This window comes from Trichosurus vulpecula, chromosome 8, assembly GCF_011100635.1.
Source record: "Trichosurus vulpecula isolate mTriVul1 chromosome 8, mTriVul1.pri, whole genome shotgun sequence".
NCBI lineage: Eukaryota > Metazoa > Chordata > Mammalia > Diprotodontia > Phalangeridae > Trichosurus > Trichosurus vulpecula.
The window spans coordinates 186,363,913-186,384,220 of record NC_050580.1 but is presented as its reverse complement, the minus strand read 5'-3'; the positions used below and the strand labels follow the sequence as shown (position 1 = coordinate 186,384,220).

Here is a 20,308-nt window from a genome sequence, read left to right as displayed (position 1 = left end):
AACCCATTCACAGACAACTGAAATATACCAAAGAGTTATTTGTGTTTTTTTTTTCCAAACTGAAAGCTGATAATGATAAAGTATAAAATAATCATTTATCATAGGAATATTATGCCTTTCCTTGTGGCCTTTTTCAAATATAAAATGATCTAGCAACAGTAATAAGTTAGGTAAAATTGCCTTGCATTAACAGCAAGAAAGAAGGAAGAACAGAAACCTTCTAACTGGGCAGTGGCATCGTGAGGAGTAGACCATATCTCCTTCCTTCCTCACTAGGGGCCATCCCCAATTTTATTTAATATTTTATTTTATTTTTCCTCCTCAATTTTAAAATGCAATTCCATGAGCAAAAGGAATTCAACATTTAGAATTGTTTCCAGCCAACTTTGCTGAAATATAGATAATTGTATACGTCAAAAATACTGACATTAATGCCTAACTATCTTTACAATGCAAAATTACTTTTTATTTTTGTCTAAACCAAGAGTTGTTAGCCTGACCAAGGAAAAGAGTTGAAATTCACTGGTGTTAACTGATAATGATGGACCATTACAAACTTATCTTCAAAAATTTAATATGTGGCATTTTGAAAGTATTTTCCTCTATTGATTCAATTAAACAAAAATAATCATGTAACCATGATACGCAGGGTGCTTTGCTAGGTACTAAGGATTAAAAATATGAAATTAGACACAGTTCCTGTCCTCAAAGAGCTTAAAATCTACTAGGGAAGCCTTTAAAATATGTTCAAATGTCTCACATAAATTAGTCATAAGTAAAAGGAGAGCACTGCGAAAAAATTTTATCAAATATTACTAGCCACTTAGAACATTATTATTTCTCTATTTGTGATAAATTGATAAATTGTCATTAAGCCATTGTGTGAAGACACCCAGTGAAGGGAAATCAATTCTCCCAACTCAGCCCATTACACTTCTGAATAGTTCTAACTGCCAATTAGATCTTCCTTAAATAACAATAGTAATAATAATAATGATAGCTAGTACTTTACATATATTATCTCCTTCTATCCTCACAACAACCCTAGAAGGTAGATGCTTTTATCATCCCCATTTTACAGATGAGAACAAGAGAGATTAAGTGACTTCCCCAAACAGCTGGTATCTGCAACAGGATTTGAACTCAATCTTCCTGACTCCTGGTCCAGCATTCTATGTACTATGCCACTCTAGCTCTAAAATGACAACTAAAGTTTGTAGAGAGAGTCGAGGCTCGCAAAGCACACATGGTATCCTGCATCTTGTTTGATCCTTCACTGTCCCGTGAGGTAGGTATTATTATCCCAGTTTTATAGATGAGGAAATTGAGGTTGCCCGGGATCACAAAGCTAGTAAGTGTCTAAAGAAGGATTTGAACTTGGGTCTTAGTGATTTTGTGTCTGGCACTATATCCATACACAAAAGGAATCGGTCTTTCTGCAACTGTCACCCACTGTTCCTAGTTCTGCCCTCTGATGTAAGATCATGTCTATTCTCTTTTCTACAGGACAAACTGTAAAATACTTGAAAACAGAAACTAGCTGCCAAATATTGCCCTTTGTACTTCCAAAATCCCTCTTTCATCTGCCTTCTTCCCAAAGGCACCACTGTCCTTCCAGTTTTCTAGGTTCACAACCTTGGTTTCATCTTCCAGTTGCTACTCTCACTCGCCCTAGATCAGTTATCAAGTTATCAAGTCTTGTAGTTTATATGTCTGCACCATCTCGTATATCTTACATGCCCCCCTCATTCTACTCACACAGCCATAACTCTAGCTCAGGCCTTCATCACCTCTAGTCTAGACTATTTCAATAACATCCTGGTCTTCTTGCCTCAACTTTTTCCATACCCCAATCCACACAAGTAACAAATGATTCTCTTTAAGTGCAGGTCTGACCATGTTATTACCCTACTCAATGAACTCTAATGGCTCCCTACTACCACTAGTATAAAATATAAATTGTAAGACTCTTCACAACCAGGACTACCTATAGTTTCTTTCCAGCCTTATTATACGTGACTCCCTTTCTAGAAATATATGATTCAACCAAATTGATCTCTCTTCCATGGACACAACACTCTATCTCTTATATGCATATTTTTGCACTGACTATTCATCATGGCTGGAATTTATTACCTTCTTACTTCCACTTTACTTCCTTCAAGATTCCAAAGTCACTTTTTGCATTCAGCCTTTTTCTCACTGCCCCCCCCCCCAACAGCTAATGTCCTCCTTCCCTCACTACCACATATTTAAGTACTTTGTATTTATTTTTCATTTAGTCTGTATATACTCATATATGTGCCTGTTCTACCCCTCCCATTAGAGTCTTTCTTGAAAGGAGGGACTATTTTTTGTCTTTCTATCCCCAGCACCTAGCACAGCATTTGGCATATGGTAGATGTTTAATAAATGCTTGTTGATTGATTGAATAATGTTCTCCAGATGTTTTACTCCAGACTGAATATACCCACCAACCTCCAGTTACTTAAACTGATTCTCTACTCTTGATATGCTCCAACTTATGAAGATTCTACCTAGAACTGAACAGAATATTTTGATGTCATCTAGTCAGAGAAGGGCTATCTTCACCCTCGTATGTAACACTGATAAAACACAATAGTTTACACAGTTGCTGTATCATTGACTCATTTTGAGCTTGCAGACCACTAAAATTTGCAGATCTTTTTTCATAATAGCTATTCAGCCATAACTCCATCACCATCTTGTAATTGTCAAGTAAATTAAGTATTGAACTTTGCCTTTATGCATTAATACATTAAAACATCAAATTTAATGTTCCTAGATTTGGCCCAAAATTCTGGCCTATCAAGATCTTTTTTGGATTCTGACCATAATCTATATAATACCTCTCAGCCTTGTGTCACCTGAAAATCTGATGATAACACCTATACCTTTATCTAAGTCATTGATTAAAATGTTAAACAGCAAAGGGCCAAGGGCAGACCCCTCTAGAAAATTCCTTCTACCATGACATTGACCCATCAGTAACTTTTCTTTGGATCTAGTCATTCCTGACCTGGAGCTAGAAGGATCCAAGGTCAAATTCTACGTCATATACTTTCTAGTTGTATGACCCTTGGCAAGTCATTTAATCTTGTTTAATGTTCTTCATCCATAAAACAAGGATAATAATCAAACTTACATCCTAGAGTTGTTGCAAGGATAAAATCAGATATTTGTAAAGAGCTTTGCAAGATATTTGTAAAGTGCTATATATCTGCTAGCTATTCTTATCAACTAATTCCAAATCCACTTAGCAATACTATTTTCTAACCCACTTATCTCCAGCTTGTCCACAAAAACAGCATGAGAGATTTGGTCAAGTGATTTCTTCAAATCTAAGGAAACTATTTTTGTCATATTTTTTCTGATCTATCTATATAGTAACTGTCAAAAAAAGAGAGAAAGAAATGAGGTTAGTATGGCACACTCTCGACAAAGTCATTTTGGCTCTTTATGACTGTTAGTTCTTTTTCTAGATATTCTCTAAATATTCTATCCTATTTCTGCTGAGCAGTGATTGTATACCTTTTTTATACCTCTTCTTTTCCCCCCATATAGCTTGAAACACTTTTTTCTTTGCATTTCTTTAGTCTCAGCTCATTTCTACCTTCTTATAAGACCAGGCCACACTTTTTATTCATCTTCCATTACCTGCCCTTAATCCAACTTCTGAACAATGTTTCCTTTCTAAGCACATCTTCTCTCCTTTTAAAATAAAATTATCTAATGATTTATCAATTTTGTTGTATTCATGAAAAAGTATCTTTGTCTTTATGAATATGACTGCCTTAAATTTTTTTTATTTCTCCTTGGAATTCCATATGTTTTACTTTGGGGCTTCTTAATTTATTTTCCACTTTTTAAATTGCATGTTGAATTCATCTCTCCTCTCCATCTCTCTCTTTTTAAATATATGTCCAGAGATATAAATTTTCTTTTAAGAACTGCTTCATTTGCAACCCATATCTCATAAGTATTGGTATGCCGTCTCGTTATTATCATTCTCTTTAATACAATTATTTATTATTGCTATAATTTATTCTTGACTCACTTATTATTTAGCCTCCATTTAGGTCTCTATATTTTGTTCATATTTCCCTGATTAATTATAAATTTTATTGTGCTATGGTCAGAGAAGAATATGTATAATTCTTTCATTCTGTATGATCAGAAATGAACAGATACAAAATGTAAAAAATTATCAGAATCCGCAATATCCAATATCTCTACAAAATTTAAATGTATTAAAACTTCCAAAAATAAATGTTTCATAGTATGTTCTGACCCTGTCTGCTGTAGTCAAGCCTCTCATATCTTTCCCTTGTTGTTCCAAGGTATCCCGAAGGGTTGGGAGTCTCTTTTCTCCAAGGCCATCAGCTCAAGCCCCCACTAATCATGTTCCTTCCATTATTAGGTACCTGTTGCTAGTTATTTAGTTTCATTTAAATACATAATATCAATTGGCTTTTACAAATGGATATTTACTTCAAAGACATGGCAAGAACTAAGGTTCTCATCCTCCACCCCTTTAGGGGGATCCTCTCTTCTATACCATCCTCAGTCTTGGGAGTGAGGGTGGGAATAGGCTCAGAATTTAGCTCATTTCCTACATAGCGTTGATCTAGACATGGCATGACTGCAGGATGAGTCTTTGTCTCAGCTTCCATTGGACTGAAAGTCACACCCCAAAATCACTCCTTGCTCCTCAGGTCCTCAGTGCTACATTGTCTCTATACCCTAGATTCTGGAATGCCCCCCTACCCCACGGAATGTGCAAGGATGCCCCTCTTGACTTTTGAAGTTGTAAGGACAGAGCCTCCAATTTCCTTCACCTAAAAGGGAAAAGAATAAATGAAAAAGCCAAAGCCTAAGGCCTTTTCACTAGTCCATATATGGTTTCAGAGGGCAGCAGGCCCCACAGGCTCTTCCCTTACACACACTGTCTCTCAAAGGATGACTTGAGCAAAGTAGCGACTGGATGAGACAAGGAAGAAGTGACTGGAGCTGACAGGCCTTTTGGAATACCTTTGCAACGAATCACATAGCCTGTAGTTAGTAGATGAGAACCCCATTACCTACAAAATGCCTATTAGAATAAAACAAGAAATAAAGAATCCAAACATCCAAAGAGATATTGAACAAACCATTGAGGAATTCCCAAGGGGAGAAAAGCCTTCTGGCAAATCAGCTTACAGATGAATTCTACCCAATAGTTAAAGAACAAATAATCTCCATACTATATGAACTATTTTCAAAAATAAAGAAAGCATTTTACCCAACTCCTTCTAACAGACAAATACGATTCTTATATTCAAATGAGGGGAGAGTAAAACAGAAAAGGAACATAATTGTAACAACATATGCAAAATAAAGACCTAAAATATACAACTGATATTTTTATTTTTAAAACACATCCACTTAAAGTCATAAGAATAGAAAAGACTTTTCCTTTCACGTAGAATCAAGGAACTTTGTCTAAAACCAAAAGCTAACATTATTTATTGCAAAGAAACCTGGAAACCTTACCAGTAAGAATATTTGCTTTATTTTTTTAAACTTTATTAATGCTTTTTTACATAGCAGTCATATTTGGATATATACACTCCCTGAAACTGAACTTTCCTTTGGACTAAATTAAAACCATTAAGTAAAAGACAACCTTTTGTAAAGTCCAGGTCTAACAACACATAGAACACTCTGCCTCAAAGTCCCCTGCCTCTATGCCAAAAGCATAATAATAATAATTTTATGGTTTACAAAAGTTTGCAAAGCACTTTGTAAGTATCTCTGTTTATCTTCACAACCTTATTTTATACATGAGGAAACTGAGGAAGACAAAGGTCAAGTAACCTGCCCAGGATCATACAGCTACTAAGTGCCTGAGACCAAATTTGAACTCAAGCCTTCTGGACTCCAAGCCCAACATTCTATTCACTGTGCCGTCTCCCAAGAGCAGGTAAATATATTTCCGCTCTCGCTCTCGCCCTCGCCCTCGCCCTCGCCCTCTCCCTCTCCCTCTCCCTATCATTTCCAATAAGATTTTAATGCAGACTGGGATTTTATTAGATTTTTTTGGCTGCCATAGCACACTGACTCATACAAAGCTTTCAGCCTATTACCCTCCAGCTACTTTTTCAGACAAACTGCTATCCTGCTATTTTCTCATCTTATACTTGTAAAGTTGATTTTTTTTAAACCCAAGCCTGAGGTTTTGCTTTTATACCTCTTAAATTTCATCTTACTAAAAGGAAAACATGAATTTTACAGAAGAAAGACCTATCCTGATGGAGCAATGATACGCAGAAGTCAAGGTTAACAAATGGGCTGGTATTTGATTTGAATTGAAAATTGTTAATTGGTTAGATGGGTGTGTCACAGCCATTATCTGCACATGCTCATTTACTGATTCTAAACTCATGTAAGATATTTAAAGTGAATACTAATATTTCTATTGAATTCTAAGATAATATCAGAGATACGTTCTAGGATGGGAATTGAAGGTGGTTAGGGAGTTGAAAACCTACGGTCGAAAAAAAGGTTTAGATAATAACCACACTTGTTATATTCTAGATATTTTATTTAATACCCAAGAATAATTATATTTGTTGGGAATTATAATCTCTGTCTCTAGCTGTTCATTCTCACCTTACAGTACTTTCAATGCATTTCCGACTTTGTCCACTGTCAAATGTCATCCTTACTGCTCACTGGACATCAGAGTTTCTATACTTAGAAATCTCCTGAGTCTATATTCAAAACTCTTAACAACTTTCTCTTAGATAGTCCAGCAAGGCCAAGTTGGTGGACTCTTACCTGGAAACATAATCAGGCATGCCAGGGTATATAAAGGGACACCATGAAGACAAAGCTAATAAGTGGAGGTCAGAAATTAGTATGATAATCCAATACGGTCTAATGGAAAGCATACTGTATTTGTGTCAGTAGAAGTCAGGTACAGGAGGTATATGATCCCAGCTCTGTAGAGCACTTCCCAAGATAATGTGAGCAAGTTACTTAAACTCTAAACTTATTTCCTCATTTACAAAATGAGAGAGTTGGTCTACATCATCTCTGAGGTTTCTTCTAGCTTCAGTCATAATGATGGAACTAACATTATAGGTGTAGTCAGTACAATTGGAAGTCATAGGCCACACAGACAAGAAAGTGCACTATGCATTAGGTTGTGGGCAGGATTAAGAACAGATTTAGACAGGCTAAAGAAATTGGTGCCTAGTTCCAAATTTATACATGGTATATTTAAAGTAAATCCCAACTTATCTATTTACTTCATGAAAAAAACTAAGATGCTTCTGGTGAAATTCTATGTCAACAAGTCATGGAATGTCATATTTTCTAAAGAATTGAAAGTATGTATCACCCAGCAGGGAATAAAGAAGTGCATAATAGAAATTAATACATTGTGACATATTACCAATGAAAATTACACAAAACTAGACATAAAAATATCATCATAGAGCTATGACTGAAAAAGGAAATTGTTCACATAGCAAAACTAAGAGATCTACCAAATATCTAACCAATTAAATTACAAGAGGATACTTCATAAAATTAGACAAAATCATAACGAGATTCATGTAGGAGAATAAAAGATCAAGAAACAAAGGAAAAAATGGGGGGAAAGGAAACAATGGAAATCACTTTCCCAAAGCTCAAACTATATTAAAAAGAAGAAACTATAAAATATGGTACTATATAAAAATAGAAAATTAAATTATCATGGTTCATCATAAGTCTCTCCCAGTATGGCATGCTTTTTGTCCTTATTTATATTTTTTTAGAATCAAAGAGCTACTCAAGATCAAAAGATACAGATGGGGGGATAAAAAAAGATTAAAGTAATATTCATTTATCATCAGTATTCAGCAAGGTATTATTCAAACCCGTACATAAAATCCAATATATGTGATAATCAGTTTATTCAACTGCAACCATAGTATTCAATTCTATAAAAATGACCATAGCCTGATACTTCACTGAGTCTTATAGAAAGAAAAATGAAGATGCCCTGTATTTTCTGGGAGTTTAAGAATAGGGAATGGATATCTGACATCATCATTTTGAAGAACCACCAAATAAGAGAGAATTCTCTCTTCTATTAATATAAATTGTCACCTTCTCCAAAACTGATAATAAAAGATTTGGCCACAGTCCCAAATGATAAACAACTTGTCCAGGCTCATACAGCATAGGGATGAGAAGGAGGGGGAAGAGAACAAGCATTTATTAAATGCCTATTGTATACCAGATACTACACTAGGCACTCTACAAATATTATCTCATATGATCCTCACAAACCTAGGAAGTGGGCTGGTATTATTATCCCCATTTTATAGTTGAAGAAACTAAGGCAAGCAGAGGTTAAGTGACCTGCCCTGGTTCATACAGCTAGTAAGTATCTGAGGCTAGATCTGAATTCAGGTCTTCCTGATTCTAGATCCAGCACTCTATCCACTGCAACATTGAGCTGCCTCTCTCTACAATCACAGCCAGTCTTCATCAGAGTTTTGACATGATCCCATGGCTTCTTGGCTTCTAAGTCAATTACCTACACCCTGTACCATATTGCCTCTCTCTAGGAGTTTACTATCTAAAGAAGGTATTACTAAATAAAGACCAATAGATACACCCACCTCGTATTTTAGACTAGAGGCATTTAAGCTTGCATAAGGCAAACCCCATGTAGCTTTACAAAAAAATTTGGAAAAAAGTTTACCATATTTGTAATTTGTGGGAAGGCCATATAATTTGTGGTTCAGTTTTAGTGAAAAGGATAAGGTGATGAGTAAGTGAAGAAAGGAAAAGAAACAGAAAGAAGAAAATTAGATAGGAAGAATGAGACCTGAAAAACCCAGAAAGATTGGGAGTGAGAAGAGAAAGATTGTAAGCCACCAAATCAATCCCATCTGACAAAAAGTGATTCTGTCACAAGATGTGATAGTGAAAAGATAGCTGGAGTTACAATTGGGAGGGGATTTTAGAGATCCTTCAGTACAATTACACCATTTGATTTTATAGTTGAATAAAATGAGACCAAAAGGAAAAGTGAATTGCCCATGGTTACATAGGTAAGTAACTGGCTCATTTCCCTATGCCATGAAAACTGATAGATTAAAGTACAGTGGCACTGTGTATTAATACAATTTTTTACTAAAATCCTCACTTTCTCACAGTTCAACATCTTTTAGACTTTATCTAATTTCCTTCCAACCCTAGTCAGCCTGTATGTACATGCATGATTAAGCTGTTGGTTTTTCCTCAATATTTATAAGGCATAGGGGTAACAAGGCAAACCCTATTCAAGCTGGTTAATTCCATCCTAGACACTAGTTCTGAATTAAGGGTGGCTGCTGTAAGATAAATGGTAGTGCCTAATTCATACCTCTGCTTAAGGTACAACTCTGTAATAAAATAAGATAAGGCATATAAATCACTTTGTAAACTAGAAAGCACTCAGTAACAACAGCTTATATTTATGTGGTGTTGTAAAGTTTGCAAAGTGCCTTACATACTTTATCTCATTTGATTCTCGCAACAACACCATGGGTTGATTTCATTTTACAGATGAGGAAACTGAGGCTATGAGGGTAGGCAACTTGCCCAAGGTCACAAAATTAGTAAGTATCTGAGGTAGGATTTGAGCCCAGGTCTTCCTGATTACAAGTCCAGTCTTCTAGTTACTATATATACCATGCTGCCTCTCATATGCAAGTATGTATTTTTAAAAAAATGTAAATGACTAGAACATATATTGATTAAATACTGATGTCTACCAGGACTAAGCTATAATAAAATTTTGACCAGAATTCTCTAAAAATGTATCATTTTATATGTCTGTTTTCCAGATACCTTAAGGTCAATCATTTTAAAAGTCAGAGCATTTTTGTTTAATCTTTATTGGATAAAAAACTTTGCCAAAATGTATCATATAATTCATAGATGATCAATACTTTTGAGACCACTATGTTAAGGTAGAGGGGAGAGATGACTGTTTTCTACCTCTAGCCTTACCCCCTTACACACACTATGGAGACATCCTTTAACTTTAAGGGTCATGGAAAGGTAGTGTAAGGATGCTTGAAAAAATACTAAGAAGTTTAGAACAGCCTTTGTGGAAGGTAAGATAAACATTAAATTAGGGAGGAATAAAAGGATTTCTTCCTGTTGTGGAGGCCCAATTGAGATTAGATAAGATTTCATAAGTCCTGTCAGTGACTATCAGAAAAAAAAAATTAAAAGGGAGACTGGAGTACCAGAGAGAAAAGAAGTAGATCTAGGGAGTCAGAAAGAGGCCAGTAGGTTGCACAAAGTTCAGCTCCCTGGAGGAAAACTATAGAGATAAGTGGTTTCACTTCAGTGAAAGGAGGCACTAACTGGGCAGTGAAGAATACCTACCTGGATGATCCTGGTCGCTGCAGGAACATAATGTTACAGTAGGGATGGAACAATTAAGATATTGCTAGACCAAGCTGCCAGAGAAAATCAGAAGAGTTCTTGGACTAAGCAGGGGTGTCCTTGAACCACGATGAGTTCCTGGACCAAGCAAACACAGGAGTTGAAGCAGAAGCTGAACAGTAGCAAGAGATGGCCATGAAGGAACAAACATGAAGCTAGCCCCTCACTGGTGCTGTGAGTTATGTGGACTGTGCAGGGCTAAGGAAAGGAATATCTCTCTAGAAATTCTGAGTGTCTATGAATTTCATGGATAGGCTCAACCCCAGGGTAACACTTTACATTTAGATGACTGTGTGTGTTCCTAGAGGAGGTGGGGCTCATTAAAGAGAGTCATCTTGACCTAGATGCTAATGCTTTTCGAACAGGAAGAGGGGAGTAAATCAAGCTTGTCCTAAATTTATTGGCTTTTTTAGCCTAAGAAATGAGGGTCCCTTTCGTTTTCTTAAAAGAACTAGACATTTGCCAAATTCTAATGTTCTCAAGAAAAACCTTGGGTTGGGACACAAACCAAGGAGACTCAAGAATGAACCCACTCAATATAAATCAAAGAGCTAATTTCTAATTTCTCTAGACCAAAGTGTTCACAGGCAAAAGATCTATACAAATCAGAAGAAGGAAACTAGTGTGGGGTAGATTAGGTAGGGAACAGCATTTCCCTACTATGGTGCTGTTCCCAAGCCCCCATTCCTTCTGTTCTTATTTCCCTTTTCCCAGAAAGACTATAGGGATTTCACATAGAACATATCTATGTTCACTTATGGAAGTTTAATAATAAAGCAAGGATTTGAACCTAAGCCTTGTGACTCCAAATCTAGCCCATTTTCCACAATAGCTTGCTTCTTCTGCTAACAGTCACAAGACCTGAACATGTCTACCAAATCTTTCACAATAAAAGGACACAAGCCCAAAGCATAATTTCAGTGTCCCCATTAAAAGAACAATGACATCAGATTGTTTAGGTGGGCCCCAGAGCACTAGGCTGTTTCCTGGGCAAAAGACTGAGCAAGAAATCACATGATTCGTCTGATTTTAAAAGGATCTATTCATATAAAAGATGAATGCTGGAAAGCAGCACCCAACAACAAGTCTCCCAAATATTACTACAGAGATGATCATAACTATTGTCTTCCATCAAAGGCTTTTTCTAAGATAGAGAATGACCTATATTATTTGTGAAAATGTTATATTCTACCCATACATAGGGGCACTTTGCTACAGATATGGATACCCTCTAGCTAATTCCACAAAATGTGACTATATATGATTAGATGATTGATAGATGACATTTGAAAGATATGCCCCCCCTCTCTCCCTCTCTCTCTCTCTCTCTCTCTCTCTCTCTCTCTCTCTATATATATATATATATATATATATATATATATATATATACATATATATATATATATTATATAATATTATATGTATATAGATAGAGGGCCAGAATTTTGCCCTAGTTTACCCCAAATATTAAAAAGAATGAGAGGGAGGTATACTAAGTATTAAGTTCATGGAAAGACATGAACCACAGTGGTACAGGATAAGAAGATGTGGCTGAGTTTTAATCTGTACTGTTTGAGGAAGAGCCTACATCATTGAGATGATGGATCTACCAAAGTGTGATAAGCAATAGATAAATCCCAAGTCTATCCTCAGTTGACTCCTCCATTTGACTTTTAAAGTACTTGACAACCTGGCCCCACCAACTGGCAACCTACCTTCCAGCCTTTATTTTACATTGCCCTCTTTTCCATGAGCTGTAGTCCAATCAAACTGACCTTCTTCCTGTTTCTCACGTGACACTCTGTCTCCTATTTGTACTTTTGTGCCAGCAAGCTCTCATGCCTGGAATGAACTCCTTTCCCCTCACCACTTCTTAGAATCCCTTTTCTCCTCAACCCTCCGCTCAAGCAACATCTATTACATAAAGTTTCTCCTGATCCACCCCTCCCTCCAGTGGCCTTCCCCTCTCCATTATTTTTTATTTAGCATGTGTGTATACACACACACACACATAATATACATATATGTGTATATGTATGTAAATACATATCATATAGATAGCATATTTAAGTGTGTATATATATATATGCATATGTGTGTATACACACACACATTATCTCTCACAATAGAGAATAAGTTCTTTGAGGGAAGCAACTGTTTCATTTTTGCTTTCGAATTCCCATCACCTAGCACTATGCTTAGCACACTGTAGGTACTCAATTAATTGCTACTACTGCCTTCAGAAAACACACTTGTGTAGAAAGTCTTTTGAATGAAGAACTGGGCATTTCTATACACTTGTGTCCAGTTTTGCCAAATCTATGCAATCAGGATTCACAGTGTAAAAGTCAAATGGCAGGTGTGATGAGGGGGAAAACCCTAGTAATGTTTCACCTTTTATTACTTCCAATATAGAGAATACCCTAGTTGAGTCTAGTGGCTCAAGAACAGAGACACAGTTAGGCATTCAGCTGCTCTAAGGGGTATGTTGACAGTAGAAGGCCACATGTTTTTCTGCTTCACTTCCACCCACTGGGTCACCATCTATAGCTCAGGGAAATGAAGTAACACATGTAACATCTAAGTGCTCCCAGGAAGTCAGTTCTATCCAGATGGCCCGTGGCTGTTAAGGTCTATGTGATTTTATATGGAGGTAGACAAAGGGAAAAAGAACTTTTTACAAATGTACCAATCTCGAATAGATCAGAAAAAGCTAAATCCTGGGGTTGGTACAATTCATTTGGAATCAGGGTTTGTACTCAGTGATTCACCAGTCACCCTAGTTATCCACCCCTTCCTCCTTGGAGGAAAGAGGACTGGATTAATCAGTCTGCATCAGGTAGTGATGGCAAAGTTGGCCGCTGGCTATTGTATAAAAAGAAAATGGATTTATTTCTTGGTTTTGCTACTTACCTATGGTATGAAAGATTCTTCTAGATGGGAAGGAATCTGATTATTTCTGGCAGCTTTAATCCCTTTTTTGCTGTTAATGAGGGCTTTTGATAATCTTTGTCACATTGCTTCAATAAAATACCTAGAAATTATTTCCACAGGAAATACATTTTCACTGACCGTAAACTCAACCTGGTTAATACCTAACACCAGAGGAGGCTTCAGAGAATGGACTGGTGCACTGTGGGGAAATAAGTGGATAATATGCCTCTCCATATCTGCTGGAGATTTGTACTGTGAACTATTTGAACCACAGCTTCCTCTGGGATTAAATGGGTGGAAAAAAAGAAATGGAAGGCAAGGATAGCCATAGAAAGTGACAGGTGACCTTTCCCAGATCCCTCAGACAGAGGAAGTCACCCAAGATACAAGGATCTAGAATGGTAGATGTAGATGTGGGGCCTTGGAGATCATCTGCTCAGTTGCCTTGTTTTACAGATGAGGAAACTACAGCAAGGGAAGGAAAGTATCTTGGTAGAACTCAGACTAGAACTAAGATCTTCTGAACTCAAGTTCAATGTTCTTCCTCATAATAGCACTTCCATATCCCAACCTCCAACTCCATTACCTAACTGGCTACAGAAAAGATGGTTTGAGATAGAGGAAGGGGGATTCTCCATCTATGGTCAAACTAGAAAAGAAGAAGGAATCCTAGCAAGTATATACATGGAGAGTTCCTCCTTCCATTCTTTTTTGAGAAGTTTCTTTCCAGAAACTATTCCTGAACTTCTGAACAAAAGGATTCTGGCTCAAAGAGAAAGTGTTCACTTGCTTCATTCCTTTCTTCTCTTTCTCCCCTTCTTATCTCTACAGAATCAGAAGCAAAGAGCCTATAAAGGAATTCCTGTGATTTCAGGGACCAATTTGTTACAAACCTACTATTGTAGACCCATACCATTCCTCAGGGTAATGATGAATGAATGACCCAGAAGATAGTTCAAAGAACAAGCAAGATAAAAATAATCCAATGAAAGGACATCTCAGTAGAGCCATTTGTTAGGGTCACACAACTAGAAAGTGTATGATGTAGAATTTGAATTCTGGTCCACCAAAATCTACTAGGCACTTTCTCTTTACAATATAAATTGGTAGCAAAAAATGGAAAGAATAGAAAAGGCAATTACTAAATTAATAAATAAATATTGATTTAATACCTATTTGTGAAAAGCACTGTGCTAGAATAAAGTGGCAAGCAATTCTGAAACTATGAGTGAACTGGAAAAAGCACTTCTCCAGAGGCCAACTAACTGAATTCCCTGTATCCAGAAAGATCTGAACCTAATCAACCCCTGGCTGATCTCTGTAAGTCTATTTAATTCTTCAATATCTACAGGAAATAACACTCTATACCCTCCCTGAGTAATCAGGTTGGTATAGGAAAATAGCTTTACCAAATAAAGTTAACATCTTACAAAAGGAACATGGAAAACAATTACTATAGGGTATTTCTTTAATAAATGTGGTCTAGGTTTTTAAATTTGTAGGAAACTGGAAATTTTCCAAATAGTATAAATTATAAAGTAAGCAAAAGCATATCACACTTTAGATTGCTTTTCAATAAATGAATATTTGCATCATTAAGTGGCACAGTGGATAGGTGTTAGGAAGACCTGGGTTCAAATCTGGCCTTAGACACATACTAGCTGTGTGATTCTGGCCAAGTCTTTTAACCTCTGCTTTAGTTTCCTCATCTATAAAATGGGGTTAAAAAAAAGCACCTACCTCTCAGGGTTGTTATGAAGATCAAATGAGATAATATTTGGGAAAGGTTTTACAAACCTAAAAGCTCTATATAAATACTAGCTATTAGCATCACAAAAATTAGGATGATTTTCCCAATTTGTGAGACAAATAAAGCCGAGAGCAACAGATCAGAATATGAAACATTATTTAGACATAGTCACTGGCCATGTGTCACAAAGGGAAACCTGAAAGAGAAAGCACTGAAGATACAACCTAAGATAGGGATGGTGAATATTTTATCACATTAGCCTAATTAGACATTAATAGATTAGAATGACTGATATGAGCACTACAGAAGCGACACTTTTTATAAAAAGCTTTATTTGGTTCTCACAGTACTTACAGAATTAGCAGAGAAGACTTGAAAGAGCCCAAGTGTAATTGTCTCCTCAAATGGTGTCACCCATACTAATTATGGCCAAAATCCAACACATAATCCAAGTCAGTCACGTAAAAGTTATGGTGTCAAATCAGTAACCACAATAACCCACATCAGGGAAAACAAGTTGTACTTCTATGCCCACCGGAACCAAGGGAATGACGATGGAAAAAAACAACCTGAGTTAGACTATGCTGAGGACTTAAAAACATTTTTAAAAAAATCAACAAGCCAGGGAGGTGGTATAACGTAGACAGAAAACTGGCCTCAGTTCAGAAGACCTGGGTTCTCCGCCATATACTGAATGTGTGACCCTAAACTAGTAATTTAACCTTTCAGTGCCCTCAGACAACTCTCTAAGACTTGGCAGTAGAGAAGATTTCCATTTGCACTATTAGCAGTCCCTCGCTGAGGGCTCCCTGTACCAGTGAAATCATAGTTCTAATTTTGAAAAGCAAACAAACATATACAATCAACAAAGATGTAAGGTTTTGGGCTCCCCAAGTAAACACAAAAATTGTTCCATGTGTATACATGTGTATGTGTAATATGTATTATATATGTATGTATGTATATATATATATATGCATGTACACATATATAATACAAACATGTCTGTACAGATGTGTGTAAGTTTCGTGCTGATTCTGGGGTCAAGAGATCAATTATCCCATAATCAAAAGCAAAACCAACAGGTTGCCATCCCTCTCTGCCTATCTCTTCTCCAAATATCCCTGAGGCCAGGGCTGGTGGACAGATCCAGAAAGCAAAGAAAAAGACATTTGAAAAGAGTCAACTCTGTCAGGTCGACCCATCTCTCACCCCTATCCCCCTACCCTCCAACCAAGGACCAGGCCTGCAGACAAGCCACATGGCTAACTGATCAGGAGATACTTTTGATATCACTACTAACCAGGCTCTGAATGAAGAACGGGGCTTTTCAGAGAAGCACAGGAGCAGATTTAGGACATCTTAAAACAGGACTAACCTGGAGGCAGCTGGTGCTGGGGCAAAGCAGCAGCCTTCCCTTGGCCTGGCCCCTTTTCCAAACGCTCCCCGGGCGTAAAGCAAGGCAGGCCAGCTCGGAGGGAGGCCAGCCCGGCTCCTTCGGTCTCTGTAACCCTGGTAGAAGGCTGTGGCACAGAAGGGTCAGCCAAGGGGAGGCCGGAGTTGGTGCGTGGCTTCCTGCTGGGGCTGTCACAGAGCGCAGCTTCCCTCTCACTTGGCTGGGGAGGGAGCCGGAGGATACGGTGATGCAGCTGGGGGCTGGGAAGCCTTGAAGATAAAAGAGATGGAACAGGTGACATTTGTCTAGGCGTGGTGGATGGTGGGGATGAATTATTAAACAGAGTGGTGACAGGTGTTGGCGATGGTGGGGAAGGCCTCTTCTCTTTTGCCCTCAGCAAGGGAGAGCCAGGGTCCACTCTGTGGGACCCATTCGAAGACAAGGCTTGGTGGCTACTTAGGGACAGGCCCACTTTCCTCCCGATCCTGGCCTCTGGGAGCGGATAAACAGTTTTTCTGGTGTCAGGGAAACCCAGCCGTTTCCACTCATTGACTTCATCTAGACTCTCACTCTGCATAACCTTCAGGAGGGCTTTGTTCACGGCTCCCACCAGGCTGGAAGATTCATTGGGAAGGGGAGCTTGCTCTCTGGCCAGTGGCCGGGCCCTGTCCCCTTGTGGCCTCTTCCCCTTCCTTGTGGCTGGCTGAGCTGGGACCTCCTCTCCAGGGAGTGTGAGCAGATCTGCTTTGGGAAAACACTCGGACTGGATGGCAGAGGGAAGGGGAGTCCCCTCCCCCATGTCTTGGCCATGGAGAGAAGTGTTCCTTTCCTCAGAATCAGGGAGGGTTTTTACAACTCTCTGCACCTGAGAGGACAGATCCCGGACTTTGGTCACCACTCTGGTGACCGGTCTCTTCCTTCGAGTCTTCTTGGTCGGCTTCTCCCCCCACCTCTCTGCTTCTAGGCCCTTCTCAGCGTTCTCCCCCCTCTCCAATAAAACAACTTGCTGATTTTCTGCCCTACGGGGCCTGCCATGCAGCACCTGAATGCAGTGAACAGCAGACCTTGGGGAATCCCCCACGGAACTACAGCCCGCAGGCAGCATCTCCCCTCCCGATGTAGCATTCTCATAGCCAGACACAGAGGCCTGAAGGTCTGGTTCTAACTCTAGTGTCCTGGGGATTTCTGGAGAATAGCTTTCCCTCCTGTGCTGTGGGGAGGAAAAATTCCTATTCAGGGGCAAGTTCCCTCTGTCCTCCAGATGCCGATTAGGCCTTGCCCAGGAGTGAGAAGGGCAGCTGCCTGAAGTAACCCTGTCCCTCCCTGACCCAGAAGTTGATTCTTGACCCCCTTGCTCTTTCCTTCTTAGTCTCTTCTGCAGGAGCTCCTCAAAGCTTTCCCTTTGCTTGCCAAACCTCTTGTTTTTTTTGTTCTTCAGAGTTGTCCTCTTGTCCAAAGAGCCTGCCGGTGGCTCCCCCTGCAAGCCCCCAGAACTCTGGAAATAGTCATCCTCAAATTCCAGGCCCCCAGACAGCTCAGGAAGCTTCCCCTCCTGGTTCCCCATCTTAATCCCCAGGATATGGTGTGAGCTCAGCAGATTGGCCAGTAGCCGCTCCTTTTCCGCAGTGAGCTTGTAGAGCTCAATGAGGATGTCTTTTGTAGTGGTTTGTTTGAAAAAAATGTCCCCTGGATTCTCATATGGCTGCTGCATGAGGCTGATGGTATCTGACCCCTCCCTGACTTGATAGCAGTTATGAAACCCTTTATTGGATTTGTCTAGAGTTACAGTGCCCTTATATGAAAATCCTCTGACTTTCCCCTTTGGAAGATAGAAGCTGATGTAGCAGAGTTCAGTAATGGGTTTGTGCAATTGAAGGGTGGAGTGAGTGCCTTCCATTATGCTCACCTAATTATTCATGCATCAGAGTGGTCTGTCTGTGGCTGAGATTCTCAGGCTCTAGTGGTGGGCCATGTGATGGTGGGAATGCACAGAAGGCAGCTGGCAGTCATCTCCCGTAATGAGGGTGCCTGTAAGAAGGAACGAGGGGGAGAAAAGTAGCTTGTCTAACAGAGTTTGTACAAATCAGACACAGAACTCAAACAAAGCAAAATGATCATAGGATCTAGGGCTAAGTGGGACCCTGGGAATCACCTCAAACAAACTCTTCATTTTATAAATGTGTTAATTAAGGCTCACTATTCAAACCACCAGTGTCATCCAAAGTAGGAGGTGATTGTGGACTTACCTTCTGGCTTAACCATGATCAGCCCCATCTTTTCTCTAGACTGGAAGTTTGGATATTGCTACATATAGGACCTGAGGATTTTTTTTTAAAAAGGAAAAAAAAAAAGGGATGTGTACTTTGGTGCTAGGTGGTACAGTGCATAGAGCACAGTAGGACTTAAATTGTAATCCTACCTCAGACACATATTAATTATATAACCCTGGGCAAGCACTTAACCTTTCCCAGCCTCGGCTTCCTCATCTGTAAAAGGGGGATAATAACATCTTGCAGGGTTGTTGTGGGGATCAAATGAGGTAACACACACAAAGCACTCTGCAAACCTTATGAAGACAGTAGGGTGGCAAAGTGGATAGAGTGCTAGACATGGAGCCAGTGACACCTGAGTTCAGATTCTGCCTCAAGACAACCGCTAGTTGGGTGACCCCAGACAAATCACTGAACTTTTCTTTGGCTTCAGTTTCCTTAAATATAAAGTTGAATGGGGATAATAATAGCATCTGCCTTACAGAATTATGAGATAATAATAATGACAATATTTATATAGCACTGGAGCAGCTGGTGGGTACAGTGAAGGAGTGCTAGGCTTGAAGTCCCAAAGAGCTAAGTTCAGATCTGACCTCAGGTACTTGCCTGTTTTCTCAAGTATAAAATGAAGATAATGTATCTTTTACCTTGAAGCTTTTACTTGAAGGGTTGTTGCAAGGATCAAATGAGATAATATTTGTGAAAAGCACTTAGCACAGTGCCTAGCACCGACCTAGCACTATATACTGATTCCCTTCCCTCTATGTGACCTGTGGACAGAGTTTTATTGGCAAAGATACTGGAGTGATTTGCCATTTCCTTCTCCAATATATACCCATTTTACAGACAAGGGACAGCGACAAATAGGGGCCCAGGGTCATATAGTGAGTAAGTGTCTGAGGCCGAATTTGAATGCGGATTGTCCTGATTCTAAGGCCCAGTGCTCTATCCATTTCACCACCTGGTTGCCCTATCTCATAGTGCTATAAAAGTGCCCTTCCCTTATAGCATTATATAAATGCTAATTAGTATTATTATTGACCATGCCAGAAATTCAGCGGGACTAAATGCAAGGCTCCTTCCTTCCAATGCCTTTTATGCCTCAGTGTCTCAGCTCCCTTCATCTGCAATACAAGTGTCCCAAAAATCTTGGTGCGGTTTTAGGTTATTAAAGCTGTAGATGATTATCAAATAACACATATTCTCTGCCAGAGATTTTGAGGTTAAGGAGAATAAGTTCTTTAAGATCTTGGGGTGGGGGTGGGGGGAAGATAAGCATTGTAAAGTATCACTGTGTTTGGTGTTACTTTACAAGGATGAATCAAATCCTTTCTTCTCTAAACAGCAGCTTCTGTAGTTTGAAAGCTGTTTATTTATTTATTCCATTAAAATACTGCCTTGATACTTCGGCATGACATCAGCAACGACATTGGCTCTGCCAGTGAGTTATACAGAGCT

At 38.8% G+C, this 20,308-nt stretch overlaps 1 protein-coding gene across 1 annotated transcript in view; it reads right to left on the bottom strand.

The window, feature by feature from the left end:
• Positions 1-18,477, bottom strand: part of FMN1 (formin 1) — a 495,511-nt gene extending 477,034 nt beyond the window's left edge. Inside the window, exon 1 of the mRNA XM_036735850.1 lies at positions 16,563-18,477. Within this exon, the coding sequence (XP_036591745.1) occupies positions 16,563-18,477 (1,915 nt within the window). The remainder of the gene's footprint in view (positions 1-16,562) is intronic.
• Between the last annotated feature and the right edge of the window lie 1,831 nt (positions 18,478-20,308).